The 23,466-nt window shown below is 40.2% G+C and overlaps 1 protein-coding gene across 4 annotated transcripts in view; it reads right to left on the reverse strand.

Moving 5' to 3' along the window:
- The window catches only part of DCLK1 (doublecortin like kinase 1), a 351,269-nt gene that overhangs the window by 31,304 nt on the left and 296,499 nt on the right, over positions 1–23,466 (reverse strand). For all 4 annotated transcript variants that reach the window (XM_054446408.2, XM_054446409.2, XM_054446411.2 and 1 more), the window contains 5 exons: positions 20,184–20,330; positions 8,286–8,419; positions 6,471–6,548; positions 5,681–5,777; positions 3,159–3,239 (listed from right to left, as the gene is read on the reverse strand). In XM_054446408.2, the coding sequence (XP_054302383.1) occupies positions 3,159–3,239; positions 5,681–5,777; positions 6,471–6,548; positions 8,286–8,419; positions 20,184–20,330 (537 nt within the window). The remainder of the gene's footprint in view (positions 1–3,158; positions 3,240–5,680; positions 5,778–6,470; positions 6,549–8,285; positions 8,420–20,183; positions 20,331–23,466) is intronic.

A 23,466-nucleotide genomic window follows, 5' to 3' on the forward strand; every position in this document is an offset into this window, starting at 1 on the left:
AAGAAAAAATTTATTGAAGATCTGGAAAACAATTCCTAAAAGATCAACTTTTCCAGAAAACTAGCTACACAATGCATTACGTCTATCACGTTAAAACGTGCATTAGACACAAATACAAAAACCATGAAACAAGCCACCATTCTTCAACAATTTGAGCAAAGATAAAATGCCTAAGTAACAACAAGGATGACTTGCAAAGGATGGGCTCTTTAAGCATCATTTAAAAAAAGTAGCACAAATGGATGAGTGTGTTCAGGTATATACGCTGAATTGAACCTTTGGCACTAGGAATCAGAGCATTTTGCCATATAGCATTAACACGTGGATCAGTCAGAACCAACCACTGCCACCCAGAGAGCCTGCAGCTGGCTTGTGCCTCTTCCTCCCTGCACAGCTAAGAAAAAGGTACCATGATCTGGGTAAGTGAGTTTGGAAAGGTTGCTGACTTGTATTAGCAATCATTACAGTGATGACAATGTCCATATTGTACCTACCTGTTTACAACATTACCATGTTTTCATGTGTAACAAAGGGTGGGGTAGATGTAATGTGGTGCATGGGACTTTAAAACACCTGGGCTGAAAGTGAGGATATCTGGCTGCAAATTCTGGCTCAACTGCAAGCTTGGCTACTTTGAGAAAATCACCCTGCATAGCCTTAGTCTCCTCATCTGTAAAATGGGTCCAATAATACCCATCCTGCTTATCTCGTAGGCTTGTTATGAGGCTCAAGTAAGATGCTTCCTAATCTTTTCAGCTTCACAGAAAAGGATAACTTTTGCTTAGCACCCTGGGGTGAATGCAGATGTTGTTGAGGCTGGAAGTGACCACTCCTGGATACTGGCTGTACAGCCCCCTGTCCCTAGGGCCGTGGGGATTACTATTTTTGCATGTCTGTACACCAGTTAGAAAACTCTGCTATATAAGAAGCCTTAAAATAAACCTCAGTGTATAGCTCTACATGCTCATTTTCATGTCTATTCTCCTGTTATTTGTATATAACCTCCCAGCGGAATGTGAAGAATCACATTCAGACATGTAGAATGCTGGAATCTAGACCTATGGCCATCTAGTGGCACAACATGAATGAGATCCCAAGTTCTTGTCCCCCCATATGTAGTCACCGGACACATTGACTGTGCTTTCAATCATGCCTTGACCTCAAGCTTTTGTTGTTTTGGAAAACAAAACAAACAAATCACTTGACTACTCACCAAGGTGACAATTTAGAGAAATGGAACATTTTGTGGCCTTCAGTGTACAGCCAGATGATTCAGTGCAGTAGGGAGGCTGGTAAAATTTATATCAATGAGCTGACAATTCTATGATTGTCCACCTCTATGACCATGTCTATATATATATTCAAGCCTATATCTGTCTTCTATTCTGGCAGTAGGAACCATTAGACCTAGTGATGGAGCTTCCCTATCTGGCAGTGGGGATTACCATAGAAACTAGATTACAAAGTTACAATGTTGTTGGGAAGAACACAGTAAGTACGAACACAACACAGTTAAGGTATATAAGATGCTTAAAATACTTCTGGCAGACTCTAGAAGTTAAGCATTCTATCAGTATTAACTATGAGCATTATTATTATTATTATTATTTGAGACAGAGTCTTGCTCTGTCCCCCAGGCTGGAGTGCAGTGGTGCAATCTCTGCTCATTGCAGCCTCCACCTCCCAGGTTCAAGCGATTCTACTGCCTCAGCCTCCAGAGTAGCTGGGATTACAGGCGCATACCACCATGCCTAGCTAATTTTTTTTGTTTTTAATAGAGACGGGGTTTAGCCATGTTGGCCAGGCTGGTCTCAAACTCCTAACCTCAAGTGACCTGCCCACCTTGGGCTGCCAAAGTACTGGGATTACAGGCATGAGTCACTGTGCCCAGCCTATTATTATTATTTTTTGAGATGGAGTCTCACTTTTTTGTCCAGATTGGAGTATAGTGGCACAGTCTCAGCTCACTGCAGCCTCCGCCTGCTGGGTTCAAGTTATTCTCGTGCCTTAGCCTCCTGAGTAGCTGGGATTACAGGTGCGCACCACCACACCCAGTTAATTTTTGTATTTTTAGTAGAGACGGGGTTTCACCATGTTGACCAGGCTGGTCTCAAACTCCTGGCTTCAAGCGATCTGCCCGCCTCAGCCTCCCAAAGTGCTGGGATTACAGGCGTGAGCCACTGCACCCAGCCAACTACGAGTATTATTAATCAAAACAAATTTTACCCATCGGTTGTAGAGAAATACAGAATTAAAAAATAATGACTCTGCTCTGGAGAATTCCTTCATAGTTAATGAAATATCATTAGACCCGTGTACTCAAAGAACAGCCACAGAGGCAGCATCGGGGAGATTTTAGAAATGCAGAGCCTCCAATCTACGTGTTCGAATCTGCATTTTAATAGGCTCTCCAGGTGATTGGTGAGCACATTCAAGTTTGAGAAGTGCTGCAATGGAGTAGCCCAAAGGTGTATGCAGAAACCCTCAGGTCACTTGCACTTTTGGTAGGAATCATGCTAAAAGCAGGACAGACTCAGAAAGTCTGTTATGCCTTCTTGATGATTATTTAGCTCTAATCTGGACCGCAGAAAGCAGGTTGTGGGGTAGAAGATTGCGACCACTGGCACCTCACCAGTTAGAAGGCAGTCTCATCAGAATAAAATGTAATGGATACATCAGATGCCCTCGTGGAACAAGTATAAGATCCTGTAACTGTCCTGGCACATATGAGGGGGAGGAACAAAATGGAACACAACACTTTTTTCTTTTTTTTTCAGATGGTGTCTCACTCTGTCATTCAGGTTGGAGTGCAGTGGCACGATCTTGGCTTACTACCACCGCTGGTTCCCAGGGTCAAGCAATCCTCCCACCTCAGCCTCCTGAGTAGCTGGGACCACAGGCTTGTGCCACCACGCCCAGCTAATTTTTTGTACTTTTTGGTAGAGATGGGGTTTCGCCATGTTGCCCAGGCTGTCCTCGAACTCCCGAGCTCAGGCAATCCACCCACCTCAGCCTCTCAAAGGGCTGAGATTACAGGTGTGAGACACTGCGCCTGGCCCACAACACTTTCAAAAGGAGGCAATAACATTAGAAAATCTGCAACTGATTTTTAAAAGGAATGTTAGGAGAGAACATAGGAAATGGTGCAAGTCACTTACGTTAACCCAGGGATGCTCAAGGACTTGAACAGCAGAAAATCGCTGATCTACGTCGACCAACAGCATCATGGTAATGAGCTCCTGTGAAGGGGAACATTAGAGTCCATTTATCTGAATTTAAGGTGAAAAGCTGGATGTGTGCAAATGCAAGAGTTCTCTTTTAGTTTCGAAAAGCATTTGTAAAAGCTCTAAATCTTAAATACATCAACTCCACTTACCTGTGGCTATTTATCACCTTCAAAAGTTAAAAATGGTAAGCACTTGGAATTGCAAATACATAGCTTGTGGTTGAATAAAAATTAAATTAATATCGGAATCATTTTCATAAAAATGTTTGCAATAGAAAAGAAATTATACAAGTTAAGGAATTAATATTCCTTTCTTTGTCTAGCATTTTGCATGTTAAAGACAGATTTATTAATTAGTTTAATATAGAAGTCACATTTAAAAAAACACTTTACTTAAAATTTCACTTTAGCAGCTGAAAGGAAAAATGAAAATTTCCCCCTAATTTCAAGACAGCATACTTAGGTTTGAAAGAAAGGTATGAGGAAAGACATAGAATTGTCAACAGCTAGGTAGCAAGATAGAATTGATCCTTTAGTAGCTAAAGAATTCTAAAGAAATACGTTACAATTGCTTCAAAAATTTCCAGACAAATCGATACAAAGAAAAATAGAACTATTAAGAGGTAAACAATTTCATCATCCTGAAATTAATGGAACTTCCTCATGAGCTCAAATGGACTCGGACCAGGAATGCTCTACCTGGGTCTTAACGATGAGTATGCTATACAATTGTCCACTTTGGATTAGAAGTTCCCATGTCACAAAATGGTTACATATGCATTATCCAGTTCCTTACATACACAGGCTTTATAGTACCACTTGGGAAGGGGGTGATTTAATTTCATTGAGGGAGAGAGTTCACTCAGCCTTCTTCATTCACTTTCTAACTTGGATCAGAACTTGTGAAAGTATCTGCTGTGTGTGATGCCATTTGCAGGTGCTATGGAGGTGTAGGAGATGGTCCTATTTGTCAGTAACTGTGAGCCCTCAGATCATGCAGTGATGGCATGGGGAACTGGACAGGTTCCTGAACAGCCCCCAGCCCTGCAGCTGTATCGTCCCATCTCCTTTAGCCTGCGCCTTTCTCTGACATTCCCTTTCTGGCAGGTTCCTGGACAGTTGAAGAAAATGGGAGACTTGCACTCAATATGCATCATTTTCCACACAAAGTGGTCACGTCTGAGGGGTTGGCTTTTAAAGGGAACTCACATTCAGGACATGGCAAAAGCAAAGGCATAAACATTAAGCAATCAAAAGATAATTACTTCTCAAGATAATTATTGAGAACATTTTTCTCAAATTTTCAAACATTTAAGTCAGCACTTGGAGACATAATATAAATTTTAAAAAGAGCAATGAAAAGGTTTTCCTTTTTCTCCTCAAGGTCTACAAACATCTCAATGTAAGATTTTTATAGGCTTCTTAGAAGTTGATTTATTATAAATATTTTTTAATGTGGTAAAATATACATAAAATTTACCACTTCAACCATTTTCAAGCACACAGTTCACTGACATTCAGTACATTCACATTGTTGCGCAACCATCACCTTCATCCATGTTAAGGACTGACCTTTTAGCTTCATGGGATAAAAACCATGAATCTTGTGTTTTTCTCCCCCTCTGCCTCTAAATCCTGGCTATTATTCAAGGTTCAACTTAAATCATAGCTTCCCCATGAAGTCTTTCTTGACGATTTCAACCTACGTTGAGGTTCAATTTTCTTCCCTCTGATTAATTGATGGATTCATTCATATACTTGTTCATTTATTCAATATATATTGAGCACCAGTATACTGGTCATACTTTAGGCAGTGATGGTACAGCAATGGACAAAATAGATAAAAATCCCTGCCTTCGCAGAATTTGCATTCTAGTGGAGAGAGTCTGGAAATTAATTATACAAAGAAGACATGCCTACCTATTTATATCTATCTTTTTTTGGGTAAAGAGATAGGTAGTTAGATGGCACACCAGATGGACACACAGGTGTAAGTGTTCTGGAGAAAAATAAAACAGACAAGTAGGATACAGCATGCCAGGTAAGGTTTAAGAGATGCAATTGGAACCAGGATGGTCTGGGAAGGCTTCACTGAGAAATTAAGTCATTAAGTCAAGAGCTGAGAGAAGTGAAACCACAGGCCATATAGAAATCTGAGCTGGGCTCAAGCCTGGCAAGGGTGGGGCACAGCAAGAGGCTACAGCAATGTCACTGGAATGGCACCTGAGAGAGACGAAGGCAGCAGATGGAGACGCTTGATAAGTACTTGTTGGGATGTCTGGGAACAGATGACTTGATGACTGTGAAATCTTGGAAAACCTAGCAATTACAACTAAAATGTGTATAGAAATCATACTTATGATGTCATTAGTTTCTTTGCACACAATGATTTGGAATAAATAATTCCGTTAAGACACATAGAATATAGGGAAGAGGAAGGCACTGGACACCTACCTTTGCAGAATCGGAAACATTATCCCAGTATGGAGAAGGAAAGTCCACCTGCCCCATCAAAATCTGATCAAAAAGCACCTCCTGGTCATCACCACTTCTGTTTAGGTGAACGACAACAAGGAAAAACAGCACTAAGATATCAACTCAGTGTACATCTTTTCAGTCTTAGGCACTGGAGCCCTTCCTTTCCCCCCATAAATGTGTAAAAATGTGTATTTTTAACCGATTGAAAAATGTCAATGTGGAACTGTTTTGGTAAATTAAGAAAGAGTTTTTGGGCCGGGTGCGGCGGCTCACACCTGTATTCCCAGCATTTCGGGAGGCTGAGGCAGGTGAATCACTTGAAATCAGGAGTTCAATACCAGCCTGGCCAACATGGTGAAACCCCATCTCTACTAAAAATACAAAAAGTAACTGGTGTGGCGGCGCATGCCTGTGATCCCGGCTATTCAGGAAGCTGAGGCAGGAGAACTGCTTGAACTTGGGAGACAGAGGTTGCAGTGAGCTGAGACTGTGCCACTGCACTCCAGACTGAGCAAAAGGGAGACTCTGTCTCAAAACCAAAAAGAAAAAAAAAAGAAAGAATGAGTTTTTAATGATATGGGGAAGAAATATGGAAGGCATATAAATTAACATGCATGACATAACAGGGAAAAAATAACAGGGATTGCAAGTAAAGTTCTTGTGTTCTTTTCCTGCCGCAGGCTCCTTTGCGCAAGAAGGGCTAATGGATCACTCGGAGAGTAGAGAAATGCTTTGTCGGAGCTGAATAAAAGATTGTTGCCCATACCCACGGAACGGAGGGAAACCACACAGCAGGATATAAGTGATTACACCTGCTGCCCAGATGTCCACCTTGAGGCCGTATCTGGAAAAATAAGGGATGTTAGAGTTAGGAGAGTCAGGCTCGGACAAATTATGCAGCTTGGTAAAATCGATGACTTTCCTCCTCCAAGCCAAAAATAAAACCAAACAAAATAACAATCCCAACAACAAACACTAAACTAAAACCCACCACCTAAACAAGAGTTCAAAGAAAAAGTTTAAAAAATAATAATTAAAAAAAAGACCAAGGTGCAGGAATAAAAATCAAAGGAATGCATTGCTGGACTTTTTGTAAATATCAGTAAATGAAGGGTTTCAGCAAAAAGGTTTATTATAGTAATAACAATTCTGAGATAACGATGGACCCTTGAGATAAACTCCCTCACTTTAGGAATAATAATTATTTCTAGAACATTTTCCAATTTATAGAGCACTGACATACATGATCGTGCTTTGTTTTCCTAGCAACTCTGCAGGCTGGACAAGACAAGTATTGCTTATTGTACAGAAGAGAAAACAGGTTCAGACGGGTGAGTAATTTTGCTTAAGATCACACAGTTAGTGTCAGAGCTGGTCCCCAATATGGTCTTCAAGACCCACCACTTCCTCCCAGCAGCAAGCAGAGCATGTCCCAGTAGAAAGTGTGGCTGTGCCCCAGGCAGCCCCACCTGAGGGAGGTCAGACAAGGCTATGGATGTGGGCTCCCACCTCATTCAAATGTGCCAAGTAGCAAAGTCCTCATTCCCTCACATCTCACCTCAGGAATTTCCCTATTGGGATTCCCTTCTCATCTGTTTGGTTTTTCTGCCCTTGTGGTCTATGGTACAAGCAAAAAACAAAACAAAACAAAACCTCGAAAAACTATCTCCAACTGGTCACAGGGGAGAGTGCCACCTAGATTCCCAGCTGTGGATTGAAACTGCTAATGAGAAGAAAAAGTAGGGCTGCCTCCCCTCAGTGCCCCACCCCCCTATTCCTTCTGCTTAAGGATGGCACCTCAGAGCCTGTCTATGGCCCTTGGAAAGAAATAGGGCTTCTTACCAAAGGAGTCTTTGACTCAGGCTGACCTGAGTTCAAACCCTGACTCAGCCACTAAAACTAATCATGAGCTTGCAAGGTATCTAACCCATTAGAGTTTCAATTTATTGAAGTGCAAAATGGGAATCGAACCATTGACTGGAAGAGTAAGAAGTAAAGGAGTTTCAGGCCTGGCATATTGTGGGGCCTTAGTAAGGAAGAGGCTACCCTGCCCTTCTCCCCACATTCATCTGATTCTGCACACAGAAACCAGGAAATTCCCAATGGTCCCTGATGCCTAAGGGTGTTTGTACTCCACGGAAAATCAATGGATCCCCAAGAGGTCCCAAATGGGACCTGGACTGGAGGATAAGGGCAGCAGAGAGAAATAACCGCAGGAGACTGTAATCACCGCACACAGCAGTGTCTGTTTCTTTTATCTCCAAATGAGAGTTAATTACCATCGCTGTGTGTTTCTGTTAGTCTGAACATTTTTTACTCTGGGGTTAATAACTTCTGTTCTACCTTTAACAAAGACCAAATGGAAGCCTTAAGATTGCAGTAATTGACAAAACAGATTGGGAAAACAGAGAAAATGGCTCCCACTGTAAATGTTAAAGAATAAAATAAAATTTTAAAAAGAGTGAAAGAAACCTGATAGCTAATTATGTCTGGATGGGGCACAGCAGTACTATTTTTCCTATTCTCAAAGCTGGCTAGTTCTTTTGCAAGCATAGCACCTAAACATAAGAGAAGCATTTACCCAGTCTCCGCAATGATTTCTGGAGCTACGTATGTTGGGGTGCCACAGACTGTGTACAGGGGGCCGTCTACAATGGTGGCCAGTCCAAAGTCACCCAGCTTCAGTGATTTGCTGCCATCTTGGTGCTCATACACCTAAAACAAAGGTAAAAAGCACAGTTGTCTGAAAACCAAGAGCTCAAAAGCCCTTTCTTGAAGAAATGAGGAACACTGTGTTTAAATTTAATGTATAGAAGGTAAAACATAAATTAGGCAATTATGCAAGAATAGATATACATACAAAATAGCTTACTTCCTTTAGATTACTGCAAAACTGGAATCATGGTGAACACCTAGCAAATGGAAATTGATTAAATAAATTATAGTACATTCATACAACGAGAGGTTATGTGACCTTAAAATGGCGATATGGGTTTATAGTTATTGAATGATGTTTGGGAAATGAGCAGAGCAGTTTTCAGATTGGTTTTTATAAAATGTCCATTAAAGAAAAAAAAGTACATACAAGAAAAAAAGAAAAAGTCTGAAAGAACACAGTGCTGATGTATCTGTCTCTTGGTGGTAGGATTACAGGTTTTCTCCATCCTTTTGGTTATCTTTTTTTGATATTGTCTATAATTAAAACTGATTTGCATAATAAAATGAAGTATAGAAAGTCCCTGGTGCAGTGTCTCTGATTTATGAAAATAATCTCTTTGTTTCAATATATTAAGAAAACTTGCCGGGAGCTGTGGCTCATGCCTGTAATCCCAGCACTTTGGGAGGCCAAGGCAGGTGGATCACCTGAGGTCAGGGGTTCAAGACCAGCCTGGCCAACATGGTGAAACCTTGTCTCTACTAAAAATACAAAAATTAGCTGGGCATGGTGGCGGGCACCTGTAATCTCAGCTACTCGGGAGGCTGAGGCAAGAGAATCACTTGAACCCCGGGAGGTGGAGGTTGCAGTGAGCTGAGATCAAGACATTGCACTCCAGCCTGGGCAACAAGAGCAAAAATCTGTCTGAAAAAAAAAAAAAAGAAAGAAACTTTAAAAATGCAATTCTTTAGTAACTAAATACAAAAAAACTATACTTATAGTAAAATACTTTATTTTCAGTGCCTCGTATTTTCAACATGATCTATTTACATTTCTTAAATTAATAATTGAAAGAGATATTAACATTTCATTTCACCTGTGGCAATTTGGAAAGATTTATCAGGTGCAGAGTCAGCATCCTGTCCAGGTTTCCCTTATTAAGGTGGTAAAAATCTTCTCTCCTTCACCCAACAAATCAAGAAAAGGATGCATGTGACTGCAGGCAAGTATTTATACTCCTTTAATTCCAGCCACGATCAAAACAAATGGAGCTGCTCTAAAAAGTATCCCAAATAACTTATTTTATTTCAAAGAAAAGATGAAAGGGCGTTCAGAATCCTGATTGAGTCCGCTCTGTTGGAATGAATAAGATTAAGAAAACCACAGTAAAAGGCTAGTAATTCCAGCAAGGGCAATATTCAGGAAATGCCTCAAGGAAGCAGCCAAGTTTTCCATGTACATCAAAATACTTGATCCAGCAAGCCGAGGCTTGCATATTCTCCTGTTCTCACTCTGTGATCATCTGTTACTTGCTGCAGTAGTTTGAATCTTCTGCACGGCAAGGCACATCTCCACACATCAGGGGCACCGCTACTGTTCACATGCCACGTCTGCCTTCCTTTGGAAAAAGTAGATTAACTTTGCATTTCACTGCAACATAAAGTGCAGATGTTTGGCCAGCTAAGCTGCAATATCAGCAATGATCACTTGGATCCAACAGTTTTGGCAGAAGCAGGCAGTCAGACCCACCTATCTGAGAGACTGCATCTTTTCTGAGCAGAAAATATTCTTTTACATTTTCTCCACACTCATAGCATGGAGTCTTATTCCCAGGAGCTGTTGATCAGGATCAAGTTTGGGCTGCCCTCTGGCAGGTATCCGAAGATTTGTGAGGTCACCTGTGATTGGGTTGTTAGGGCAAAAACAGCCATATGTCCCTCACAGATGTGGCTTTGCCCAGCTGTCATCTGGGATGGACATTTTCTTCCTTACTTAATGAAGCAGCTGTCCAGCCTTGGTCACTTAGAGTTAAGTTAAAAACTTTGAGGCATCACAGCTGCAAAACACAACATCGGCCCCAGCCTAACTGTTCTTAGGCAAAAGAAAACCCTAAGTTGTGGTCTTACCATGTCAGCCATTCTGGTCATCCAAATGACAAGCAAATGTTTTTCATGAAAAGAAATCTGAGTTGGAAACATCTAGTAGATGGTCTAGTTGATTTCCGAGGCAGAGCAGAATTGTTTACTTCCTTAATTCCATTTTGTTAACAATAACCTTTCTAAAATGCAAAATAATCTCCTGCTTTGATGTTCTGCTAGGTCCAAACATTCATTCTGTGTGCTTTGTGAGGTGATGCAGATTGTAATTTATTCAACCCCCTTGCTGCAGGAATTTTGTAGCTTTTTTCTTAAACACAGTATCTACATCACCTAACTGTACTCAAAAGTTTGACAAAAGCAGATGTTGGTGGATTCAGTCATAAGTCCCATTTTAGTTCTAAATATGACCTTGTAATTCTCCTACATGTAGGAAAAGTTTTCTTTTCGAACACCTACATTTTAATAGAAATTCCATCTAACATATAGCCATAGACCAATTATATTTAATATGAATGAACAATATAGTTCAAAGTTTCAATAACTAAGAAAAAATCACTAAAAATCTTCCTTAAAATAAAGAAAATGAGTACTAATACAAAAGTATTATTAAAAGTAATAATAGGTCTACAAAAATGAAAAACATTGAAATACATAGAACCGTAATTGTGATGTTCTTTTTATTCCCCGTACAATGGTCTTTTAATCACTTGCACAGTGCCCCGCCTCGCTTTTTTTTGCTTTAAAAACCACATAGTAGGATTTTTGTCAACATAAAGAGGTTCAAGGGATGGTTAGGAGAGAAAATAAGAGCTTAAAGACAAAGGCCAATTCCATGTAATTGAAACCATATCTAGACACAAGTACATTTGAAATGCTGCAAAAAAAAGTTTTTGCAGGTGAATAAATGTCCAGTCCTCTAGTTTGGAATTCTGTTTAACTCACTGTCAGGCAGGGCAGGAAACAAGGTCACTCTGTTTTTCTCTCTGTCAACACTTTGGGAGGAGGATGGAGAAGAATATACTTCAGTGTTTCTTCTCCAGTGGGAGAGCCCTTCCCTCAGTGGTTTAAGAAGCCCTCTCACAACGGGTGCTCTTCATTAGCACCTGCTGCAGCCTGAGCTACGTGCACCCTTATCTCTTACTGAGCCAGTTACACAGGGGCATGACTGAGGCCATTTGAAAATGTAATTAAACCTTTGTTAAAAAATCACAGATTGCTAAATACATCCATTTAAAGCCTGCACGTGCGCACACATACGTGAGCACACACACACATCCTCACAAAACCATCTCCAGAAAGTATTATTCCAAATGGCAGCCATAAATTCACTTTGAACTAAATTTTTAATTAAAAGTTAGAAATCAGAAAGGCTTCTAACAAGTTCACATTGAAAATGCCAAATCCTTGGCTTAGACTGCTCTCTGGATTGACTTGTTACTTGGCGTTCCTCCTTATTCTGACCATCTTTCATAAAGGGCATGAGCAGGCTGTAAGCACAGGCTTGGACAGGCTGGTCCAGCTAGTGCAGCTGTGGTCTAAGAACCTTTTGCCATAACTGTATTTTAAAGCCTCTATAAAATGTGACCCACACGTGAAGTGGGAGTACATTAATTGTCAGTCAAGGAGTATTCACAACATGAGGTATGATTTAATGTTCATCCCTGGTCCTTTAAGTACTATAGATGTTCCCCCACATTTTAAACACTGAGGGGCTATTAAAGGGACAGGGATTAGTGCAAATTACCCAGTATGTAGTGCTTTCACTGTTTTAACTAAGCAATAAAACTGTGTAATTGTACAACACTAATTGAATGCAGCTACACATAATTGTGGGCTGCCATATGTATCCTATTACCATAAAGACTGTCAGTATTTTGTAAGCTACTCTTGTGATCATTGCAGATGGCTACAGTTGGAGAAGTTGTTCTCTAGGGTTTATTATATGGCCATAAAGACATCCTATGATTTGACAGACTAAATGTGTTAAATGGCAACAATTATGAAAAAGGTTCCAATTAAAAGCTGAAGGCATATCCAACCAAGAACAGATATAACGAAAGGTCAGGTATGTAGATTTGGGGCACACTGGTATTCTGCACAGGATTGTTTTTGAAAGAAGGGTTTTATTTTTGTTTCTTTTTTTGTTTATTTGGGGTTTTGCATTAGCTGCAACTTACTGAACAGTAGATCTTTAGGCATATGCTTGATTTCCCTTGGATGGGAAACTGAGACCATTTGGAAAAGTTATTTGAAAAAATAAAACATTTAATATATAGTCATAAAATGCAGCCGGTGGCCATAAAATAATATAAAAATTCACAGATAACCTGAACCCAGTCAAAAGGTTTCTGAGATTCCCATAATATGGCACTAAAAGCTGACTAATATAACAGATGTGTTGGAACAAACATAATTCTCAATGTTTCTATGAATCCAAGGGTAACCCTGATGAAACATTGGCTAATGAATTATTTTTAACCACTGAAAATTATTTCACAGAGGAGCTCAGTAGGTACTAAAAATTATTTCACCAAATAGAATTGAACAGAAGTGGCATGAAATTGACAAAGCTATGAAAAAAATGTCAGTTTACTTTTCAACATATATGGTATCCCTTTAAAAAGACATTGATTTTCCTCCTGCTATGGTATATGGCCTTTATGATGCTTTCTGAGGAAAATGGATTAAATTTAAATCTTTAGTCTTTAAGAAATGAAATATAACAACATTTAAGCAGGGGGTTATTTTGTAGAATGCATTTTATGGCCCATGTACTTTTGAATTAAATCTCCTGGAAAAACATAATAAAAAAATTTATACCTGCATGTAAAATATTTATGAAATCAAAAATTAAATGAAATAATAAAAACAATGAATGTTGTGCAGATGTCAGAAAGCAGTAAGTCAGAAGAGAGGTAATTAAACGAAAAAGTAAAATTGCTCTTCAATATTACACTGGAGATATCTGGGAAGATGGAGAAGTGAACGGAAACTCCAGGAAACCTGATTCTCACCCTCAATTTAAAATAGTCATGAAACTATCTTAAAAGGAGTTCTATGCAGCTGCAGCAAGATACACAAAACATGCACATTCTGGATTCTGTTAGGAATTATACATCCCAGGATTTTGCCAAAACTGTGGGAACTCAATGCCACTGCAATTTTAAAAAATGTTATTACATTTCTGTCACACAATTATTATCCAATATGTCATAGCAGGAAAATAATCACTATAGAGGAAAAGGAACTAAACTCACCCATAATCTTGACGCTCAGAAATAAACACCATTCATATTTTGGGACATGGACTTCCAGAGCTTTCTTTCTCTCTTTCCTATCCTTCTTTTTCCATTGAACAACATATCCTGAATGTTTTTCCAAAGTGAATCACATATATCTATACAATGACTCTCAGTGGCTGCTGGATATTCCATTATATGGATGCACCTATTAGTAATCCCAACAGCTACTATTACCACTGTCATTTATTGCACACACAGGACATACCAGGCATTGTGATGAAGACTTCATGTGCATTTTGGCCCATTTGATCTTCATAACAGCCCTACTAATTTAGCACTCTTACTCATATTTTGCTAAATATGAGTAAGAAAATTGAGATTCGAAGATGTAATTTACCCAATGTTACACAGCAAATAAGTGGCAGGGCCAGAACTTAAACTCAGATATGTCTGAGTCCAAGAGTCTAACCAGCATGTCCTGCCACTACTGGTGGTCTGACCACCATTGTGCCACTATTTAATTCATCAGTGCCCTGAGATAAGTTATCTCCATATATACTGTTTGGGTTTTTTTTTCCCCATACTGCAAAACCCTGACATGAACGTCCCTCTGGATAGCTATATAACGAGTTTCTTCCTCTTAGGTTACATTTCTAGAAGTAGAATTACTCGGTCACAAGGCACACATGTTATTGAAGGTTTTGGTTATATATTACCAAATTGCCTCTCTGACTCTCCCACCAACATATATGAGATAACTGTTATCCTCTTAACTTTGCCATCATTGTATGTTATTTTTAATTTTTGCTAGTCTGATAAGGCTGTGTCATTTTAGAAAGAAATGAGTGTTAACTCTTAATGACAGCAGAAAGGAGCAGTGAATTAGACAAACACAGACCCACCAAGGTGACACAAGGTGAAAATCAACGTCTTCTTAAAGGGATACCTTTTCCTTCCTGTCTTCATCTCCCTGATGAAATCACAGGTCTTTGAACAGGAGGCCCAGTAAACACTTAGTACAGTAACTGGCTAATTACGGTATTAAATAATGCTTTGGGAAAATGTTATGTCTTCTATTTTCCCTCAACTTCCATGCAAATTCAGAGAGTAGAATTTTTTTTCTAAACACCCCCCAAAAAAAGGATCATTCAGTTTCTGCCTGGACACTTACAATGACTACAAGCTACCAGTAATAAAGGACATTTAAATTTCAAAGAAATTAGATTATTAAAAAGTTTTTCTAAAGTTAACCCTAAATCTCTTGCCCACTAATATCTTCTCTTTAATTTTAGTTCCTTGCTGTCATATACAGTACAAGAAAGTTATCCCGTCTTCCACGTGGCAGCCCTTCCTATATTTGATGAGAACCACCATTCCCCAAGTGGTGCATCCCTTCTCTGGGTCAACCCCAGGCCCAGACAGAATATGTTCAGATTATTACCATAAGGGATAACACGGGAAGCCGCACCAAGGACTCTCCTGACTCTTTCAGGGAAAGAAGTCTAAGGGCATATGAATATTTTTAGCAGCCTTGTCATACTGAGACTCACACTGAACGAACAGCCTTCTCCAGGTCAACTAATAGCCTTTTGACCTGCAGTCAGGCCAAGTATTCCATTACTGTTTCTGAAATTGACAATAACACAACTACACCAAAACTAGCTTAGTCTGTAGGGATTTATGTTTATCTCTTGTTTAATTTCTTCTTACCAGTTTTGGACCTTTATAGAGCCAAAAATATTTTTGGATCTCAGTTCTGTCATTGGTATAATTCATCTTCATTTGGAGTCACTAGTAATGATGAATAGGGCAGGATTGGGGCCAGACTCACAGAGGATCACTGGCTCCCTTCCTTTGGGTAACCTCCAGTCCATTAGTCAATACACTCTGAGGGCTCAAGTTCTGTGTTTTCGTCCATGACCTCTAGACCCATTCTCTCTGTGGCACTCATCTTGTCCACCAGTGCAGTTAGCTATCCTATCACCAAATGGACTTATTTGGGGAATTAAGAGTCATGGGATTAAGGTGAACGAAATATGTTATCTTGTGAGCATGGAACTGAAAACTAGGAAGAGCTGGAGCACAACCTGTCATCGTCACTTGGGTGGAACAGGACTAGCTTATTGCTAGATGTAATCCACTGCGTGAAAACAAGGACCATGAGTTGCACTTGTCATTTTGATGGGCAGCTGGGAGCAGGCACAAACACTTGAACACAGAGTTTCCAGCCAAGGAGAGGCAGTTTTTCTCCTACGGGGTCTTGGGGACTTTGGGAGGGAAAAGATTTTTGAACGTTTATATTTGAAGAAAATGACTATGTTTGTTTCTGGAATCTAATAAAAACTAGTGATGTGAGTTATAGTATTGTTAGTAAAGATTTAATTTTCATAAGGAGGAGGCATCTGTGTACACATTTTTGAAAGACCTGCCCTGGTCCCTGAAAGAAACACAAGCTGCTACTGATGGTTTTTATTGCTAAGGGTACAAGCTTGCCATCTAGTGGTGACTTGTGTAAACTGAAGGTATTAATTTTTTTTTTTTTTTAATTAAGCAAAAAGTTCCTTTAGTCATGAACTATCATGGCATACATACACACATACATATACACATACACACATACACGCATACATACACAGTGGTCCCATGCCTAAGCCCATCTGGGGAAGCATCATACTTTCTCCCACTGCTTAGTGAAGTTTATACTGAGGCCAGTGTGAGAACTCCGTCTAACAGGCCAGTTGGGAATGTTTTGGGCTTGCCAGGCGGCTCTGTCCTCTGTTTAAAGAAGTATCACTCATTCACTCACTCACTCCGCTCATCCACTCTGACGTCCACCTGTCCATACAATTATTAAGCACCAGGCATGACAACCAGTAAAGCAACAAGAACCATATAAAATCATGGGCATGATCAATTTGGGGGGAAAAACTTTAGTTAAATACAATAATAAATTTATAAGCGGTATTTTTATTGGGTCAGTGCCCAGTTTTCACCTAAAATGTGGCTGAAAACATTCCTGTAAGTCAAATCATATTTTCTCATCAAAATACTTTAACCCAACCAAACACTAGAGTTAAATAAATCATTCATACAATCAATATAGATCCTTAAGACCAGGCTACATTTTTATGCTGTTCTATAAGAATTAAAAATAAAAAACACTAAAAGTTCTATATACACGATTATACTGCGTACAATGAAATCTATAGCTGAATTAGATACGTATTAAAAATACTTTGCTAGTTATAACAAATATTAATCTAACACTTAGCTAACAAAATCTTGTTGTCAGTCTTATAATTTAGAAGGGTTTTATAAGCCTTTTAATAAAGTAGTAAAACAAAGTATGCTGTGAGGTCTTTTTATATATTTGATAAGTTTCCCTATAATAAGTAAATGGATTCCAAATATTTACATTAACTTTATTATTACATTTTCAAAAAATAGTCTATAGCTTTACATTTTGCCATGAGGTGGCAAATCCATGCATGGGTGAATAGTAAAATTTCTAAAGCAATATAAAAAAAAAAGGGTTAAAAAGTGATTTTCACTACATATATTATCGTTGGGCAGTTTTATTTTTAGGAATAATTTAATTTCATTTTTAATTACAAAGAAAGGGGAAATTTTAAAAAGGAAATTAATAGTTATGTTATCTTCATCAAATCCCCTTCAAGAAGGCTGGAAGGAGGTACCTTCCTCAAGGTTATAAGACCAGTCAGTGGAAGAGTGAACCACTTGGTTCGGAACTTTTGTCCGTCTGACTATAAATCCTGGGTGTGTGAGGGTCTACCTTCTGTGCGGGTTCTCTTATTTCCACAACTCTCAACAGAATGTGAAATCAACAGTGGTCTCATGTGCAATTAGTGACATCATCCTAGTTTTGTTAAACCAGGACAAAATAAGTTGTGTTAAGTTTTGCTAAACTTATTTGAACTATTTTATCCTGTAATAGATTTATCCCTGCAAAATTCACCAACCCCTAATCCCTACCATCAGAAATCACTGTAAAGGAGAATAAAATCTCTTTAGTTTTTCATATAGATATTTTAAATCTACATTATAAATGACTGTTTCTCTATATAGTTCAGCTATATAGAGAACTAAATTAGAAAAAAAGGGAAAAAGAAAGGAGAGAACATTCTTTTTTTTCTTTTGTGGTAATTTAAAGTAAAATATATTTGAATGAGCATAATACATTAGAAGTATCATGTAAACTGTAATTTTAGTAGAAGTGCACTCCAATTTAATCACTTATGGCATTTACAGAAATAGATAACACTTTAGCGAGGAGTAAGTGAACAATGGGTACACAAAACTGAGCAGCAAAAGCAAAAAGGAAAGAAAATGAAACTTTAATTTTCAATCGCTGAAGTTTGGGAGCTTAGAGAAGTTTTTAAACAAAGGCCCAGTTGTAAGTCCATTCCCATGAGACAATCCTACATAATTCAAGACACAGGAAAAATGAGTGCAGATGAGAGAAAATTGCTGCAGTTGATGGAGGCAACTATGCAGAAGAGAATGTTTAGGCTACTGTGAAGATGAGGAATTTAAGGTGCAATTAAGTCAGGGCTCAGTCACTTGACCTCGGCTGCCTTTTATTAGCCAGTAGGTACAAGATTACCAGCATAATTGCAATGAACTAATTGTGTGCATATTTATTTCTTGAATGCTTATCTTTTCTGCTTCAGCATCAACTTCATGAAGACATGTGTCTCTTGTTCCCTGGCACAGTACCTGACACATAGCAAGTACTCAGTTAACCTCTCCTCAATGCAGAGCTTACTGTAGTGTAGTGGTAAGAGCTAAGGCTCTGGAAGTCAGAATTAGGTTGAGACCTTGGCTTTTCTACTTAAGAGCTGTTACAACTGTGGGCAGGTCATTTAACTTCTAGGTACCCATGTTCCTTACCTATGAAATGAGACAGTAATAGAACTTACCCAATGTGGTTGCTGTGAAGACGAAATGAGATAATGACTGTAAAGATGTTAGCACAGGGCCAAGCACATAGATGGTTCTCCATCATCGCGGATCTTACTAGCTTTTATTTGTGTCATGGGAGTTGGGTGGCTCATCTGCTTTTAGACTTGAGTGTGTATGCAGGTTACCTGGGGGAGGTGGCTGCCTTGTGGATTTCTGCAAGCTGTCATCAGTCACTGGATTCTGATTTGGTAGGGCTGCATCTAGGCCCAGAAAGTTGCATTTTTAACAGGCATCTGGGAATAATTCTGATTCAGAGAGTCTTCTTTAGACCACTCTGGAGAAACACTACTTTAGAAAGAGAATCCTCTTTTCCCAGATTTCTGAAGAGATGGGCAAAGTAACAGAACTCATGTATTTATACATGATGCTCAGGGGAGGATAATGAAAGTAAAAGAAGAACTAGCATCTTTGGGAAAAGATATCTATATATATATAGATATATCTATATATATATGCACAGTATATGGAAATGAAATATATTTCATTAAAATTCCAGCCTGAAGAGCCAGCAACATTTATATTACTCCCATATATCCCAGTGAAGCACCCCATACTTAGTCTCTACCTCCTCTTTTTTTCCTATGTAATCCTCTTAATAACTGGGTGAGGAAGGACCCCCATTTGCTTTTGTGGAGATCTCTCAAGGTTTCCCCAGAGATGTAGAGTACATGAAAAGCAAACCAAATAGTGTAAAGTTGGGGGAAGGATGTCTCTGTTTTTAAAAATTAGTCTTTTTCAAAATTGTTTTTATGCTAAGGGGCTAGAGTCTTAAAAATCAATTATAATTTTTTTTTCTTTTAGGTTTTGGATCATATTATTGAGCTGTAAAGTTGGGAGACTCTGAAAAAGTCTAAAAGGGCTTCCTTTTTTTTTCCCCAAGTAAAAACTTCTTTTTACTTTTCTTTTATTTTCTTTTCTTTCTTTTCTCTCTCTTTCTTTCAAGACAGGGTCTCACTCTGTCACCCAGGCTGGAGTGCAGTAGTGTGATCACAGCTCACTGCAGCCTTGACCTCCTGGGCTCAAGCGATCCTCCAGCAACCTTAGCCTCCTGCGTAGCTGGGACTACAGGCACACACTACAACGTCTGGCTAATTAAAAAAAATTTTTTTTTGTAGAGATGGGGGTCTCACTATGTTGCCCCAACTGGCAAGTAAAAACTTTCTAACATAAAAGTGCCTAAGATAAATGACATCCGTGTCTGTGTAACTTGTCGCTATCTTGTCCTAGCCCAAGTTGTTCAATACAGCCCTACCCTTCGCAAGTTCAATTCCCATTCCTGTGCCTGGTTTTTGTTTGCTAATAAATCAGGTGTTCTTAAGGGTGCATTAACTCATCTAGATCAACCTAAAAGGCTAGTTTCCAACTAGATCCTGAAGGCTAACTGGAAATTAACCTTTCAGGTAAATTTTTAAAAAAAGAAAGAAAAGAAAAAAGAAATATTCATATTCATTCATGAGTGCTTGGAACTCAGGATGCCCTGTAGGTGGAATTCCTCTTACCAGCAGGTTCTCCGGCTTGATATCACGGTGGACGATGTTCAGGCTATGCAGGTATTTGATGGCGCTGGCTAGGTTGTACAGCATCCCACTGGCGTCTCTCTCGGTGTATTTGTTAGTGGAAGTAATGGCATCAAAAAGGTCTCCCCCCTGGGAAGAGAACAGAAGGTGGAGCAGCACATTAACAGATGGGCCAGTGGGGCCACCTGCAGAGGCCACTGACAAACACCAAAGGACCGGAAGAATGGATGTGGAATCTTTGGGTTCCTAAAGGCTTTTCCTGCTACTTTCCTTTGAAAGACTCAAAGGCTGAATGGTGATTTCTCCACCCACTACAAAAGCCAGTGGCATTTTCCCCAGAGCTCAAAGAAAGGGGCAGCGTGAGGATTCTCCACCACCAGACACATGGCCATTTCCACAGCTCCCAGCTAGGGGACGAGGAGATGCAGCTGGATCTCCAGGGCAGAGGAATGTGACACATGAAGATCCCAGTGGCATGTGCTACCTGCCTCACATTGACTGCCAGCCAGAGTTCAAATTCGTAATCCTTCACCTCCTCCAGTGAGGAACAGGTAATACTGCAAACTGCACACTGAAAATGTTCTACTGCCTAGTGAAATGATTAGGATGCACACACACACACACACACACACACACACACACACACACACACACAATCCCCTTCATACGCTAGATTTAGCTCTCTGAGAGTGGGTGTAGTGTTTTCTTTTTCAATATTGTGCTCCTTTGTAAGGAACAGAGAAAAGGACCAGAAACTTCATTTCAAAGATGAGTGAGAAAAGGAGGGAGGAACGGGGGGAATCTCAAAGTTTTCTAGGACTGTTATTCATCTGAACTTTTGTTTCCTTTGTTCCTTTCTAAATATATTGCTTTTTGGTACAATGGAATGATTTTTAAGTTCCAACCTAAGTTCCATTTATTCAAAACCCTTTCAGAGAATTGGGGTCTGATTTACTATCAATATGTGCATCATTCTTGCCTACAGTGTACCAAACCGCTATGCACAGTAACCAACTGTGATCGTCTGTTACCTAATGTGCTAAGGAGCTCAGTTTTTCTTTTTAAAATAGCTAAAGCAAAAGATAGCCCCTGTAGGCTGATGATTTTCAAATCTGCCTCTCGGGCCTGGGCCCTTTGCGCCCCTGTACAGTCTCCACTCTGGAGACTTCTCTCACTGTCCCCAAAGCTGCAACGGTTCTCAAGCTAAGCACACAGATTTTTTTTTTTTCCAAAACGAATAGTTTTTTCAACTTTCTGCTTCTCTCAAAGGTAAGGCTGCTACACACAGGTTTTCAGGTTGTCTCTGTACCACTTGAGGAGGTGGGACAGTCACCGTGGTCCATGTGAGCAGCACCCCTGGAGTTCCACCACAGGGCATGTGTGGCTGTATATGGAGACCCTGCAAAGATTCCACCAGTCCCAGTTTTCTGGGCTCCTGGCATCTTGTAATGTCCTTTTTTATAAGAGACAAGGTCTTGCTTTGTCACCCAGGCTGGAGTGCTGTAGCACAATCATGGCTTACTGCAGCCTCAGACTCCTGGGCTCAAGTGATCCTCCTGTCTCAGCCTCCAAAGTAGCGGGAACCACAGGAGCAGGTCATCGTGCTTAGCTAATTATTATTATTTTTTTTTGTAGAGATGGGGCTTTGCTTTGTTGCCCAGGCTGGTCTCCGACTCCTGGCCTCAAGTGATCTTCCTGCCTTGGCCTCCCTAAGTGCTGGGATTACATGCGTGAGCCACTGTGTCTGGCTCCTTTCTTCTTTGTCCTCAACAATGCAGTCAACAGGTCTCATCGGTCCTTTCTTGGACACGTTTCTCCTTTGCAGCCATCTGGGCCTTCCTACTCCGCCAAACGCTCCTGTTGCCTCATCCCTGGGTTGTTGTCATGTGGTCTCACAATCCGTTCTGCTTCCCTCTGTGAGCTCTTTATCCAAAGCATCCTGCACACCGACTGCTACCTTCCCACACATTATGTCGCTATTTTCTTTCGCTCTTCAAGAAATCACCATTCTTTTCCCACAGCCGAAAGGAGGAGGCTTTCTATATTCTGCCCCAACCTTCATTCCACCCTGTTTAATTTCCTGTCTTGCCACTACTTAACATAGTGACCCTCACGCTCCAGGATGTTTCTTCCCTAGCCATCCAAACAGGCCAAGATCTCTGTCCTCAAGCCTGTCCTCATGACAGTGCCCTTCCTGAAGTGTTCTGTCCCCTCCCCTTCAGTTTTCTATCTCCCGTTGCTCTCTCAGGGCCCATCTGCAGACCCAGCTCCTCCATGAGGCCTGCCTTCCTCTGAACGCATAGGCAACCTGCGTGTGCACTGTCTCTGGAGGCAGAAGGCTAAAGTCCTGTGCCTGATGAGTATGGAATTTCATTCTCATTAACTGCTGATCCACTGCCTTCCGGAACATGAGCCTTGTTTGTCTGAGAGCTTCAGGCATTCTTTGGGACATCACTGGGCCCTAAGGGTTTGAGAAGCATACCCCACCTACATGTCTCAGTGGAAAAGTCCTGGGAGTCTTTCAAGTCAAGCCTGGGGCTGGCCTTCACTTCCCTGGGAAGCTTCTCGAGCTGTCCTCAGGGCATTCTGGGTGAGATTAAATCGAAGGGTATGATCTTGCAGCACAGTTGAGGGTCCCAGTGCTGGGCTACGGAGACCTTCTATGGCCTTTTTAGGGTATCTTGGTGATGCAGAGAGAATTCACAAAGGCAGTTAAGTGCAACGAGGACCTTACCATAGTCGCCTAACCAAGCACACGATTGACAGACTAAGATTTCTCACAAAATGCGTTCAGAGTGCCTGAGCCTTTGCCATCTTAAAATTTCATTTAGTCTCAGCACTCCAAAAATCAACCAACAGTGGGGGTAAGTCAATAATAACGGGGGGTAATCAAATTCTAACAGCACATAGAAGGGCAACAGAATGGCTTGAAGTTGTTAGTCTAAAAATTAACATTGTTGTAAAAATTAACATTGTTGTAAAAAGACTCCTTGGTATTAGGGAAAGTATAATTTACAATGTTGGTAAAAAGATAATTTAATAATAAAGCACCAACGGGAAAATCTTCATATTTTTTCTTTATTCAAATGAAATCGACTTTTCTTTTTTATTTTTTTTTTGAGACAGAGTTTCACTCTTTTTCCCCAGGCTAGAGTGCAATGGCGCGATCTTGGCTCACTGCAACCTCCGCCTCCCAGGTTCAAGCAATTCTCCTGCCTCAGCCTCCCAAGTAGCTGGGATTACAGGCGCCTGCCACCATGCCTGG

The sequence above is a fragment of the Pongo pygmaeus genome, chromosome 14 (assembly GCF_028885625.2).
Source record: "Pongo pygmaeus isolate AG05252 chromosome 14, NHGRI_mPonPyg2-v2.0_pri, whole genome shotgun sequence".
Taxonomy (NCBI): domain Eukaryota; kingdom Metazoa; phylum Chordata; class Mammalia; order Primates; family Hominidae; genus Pongo; species Pongo pygmaeus.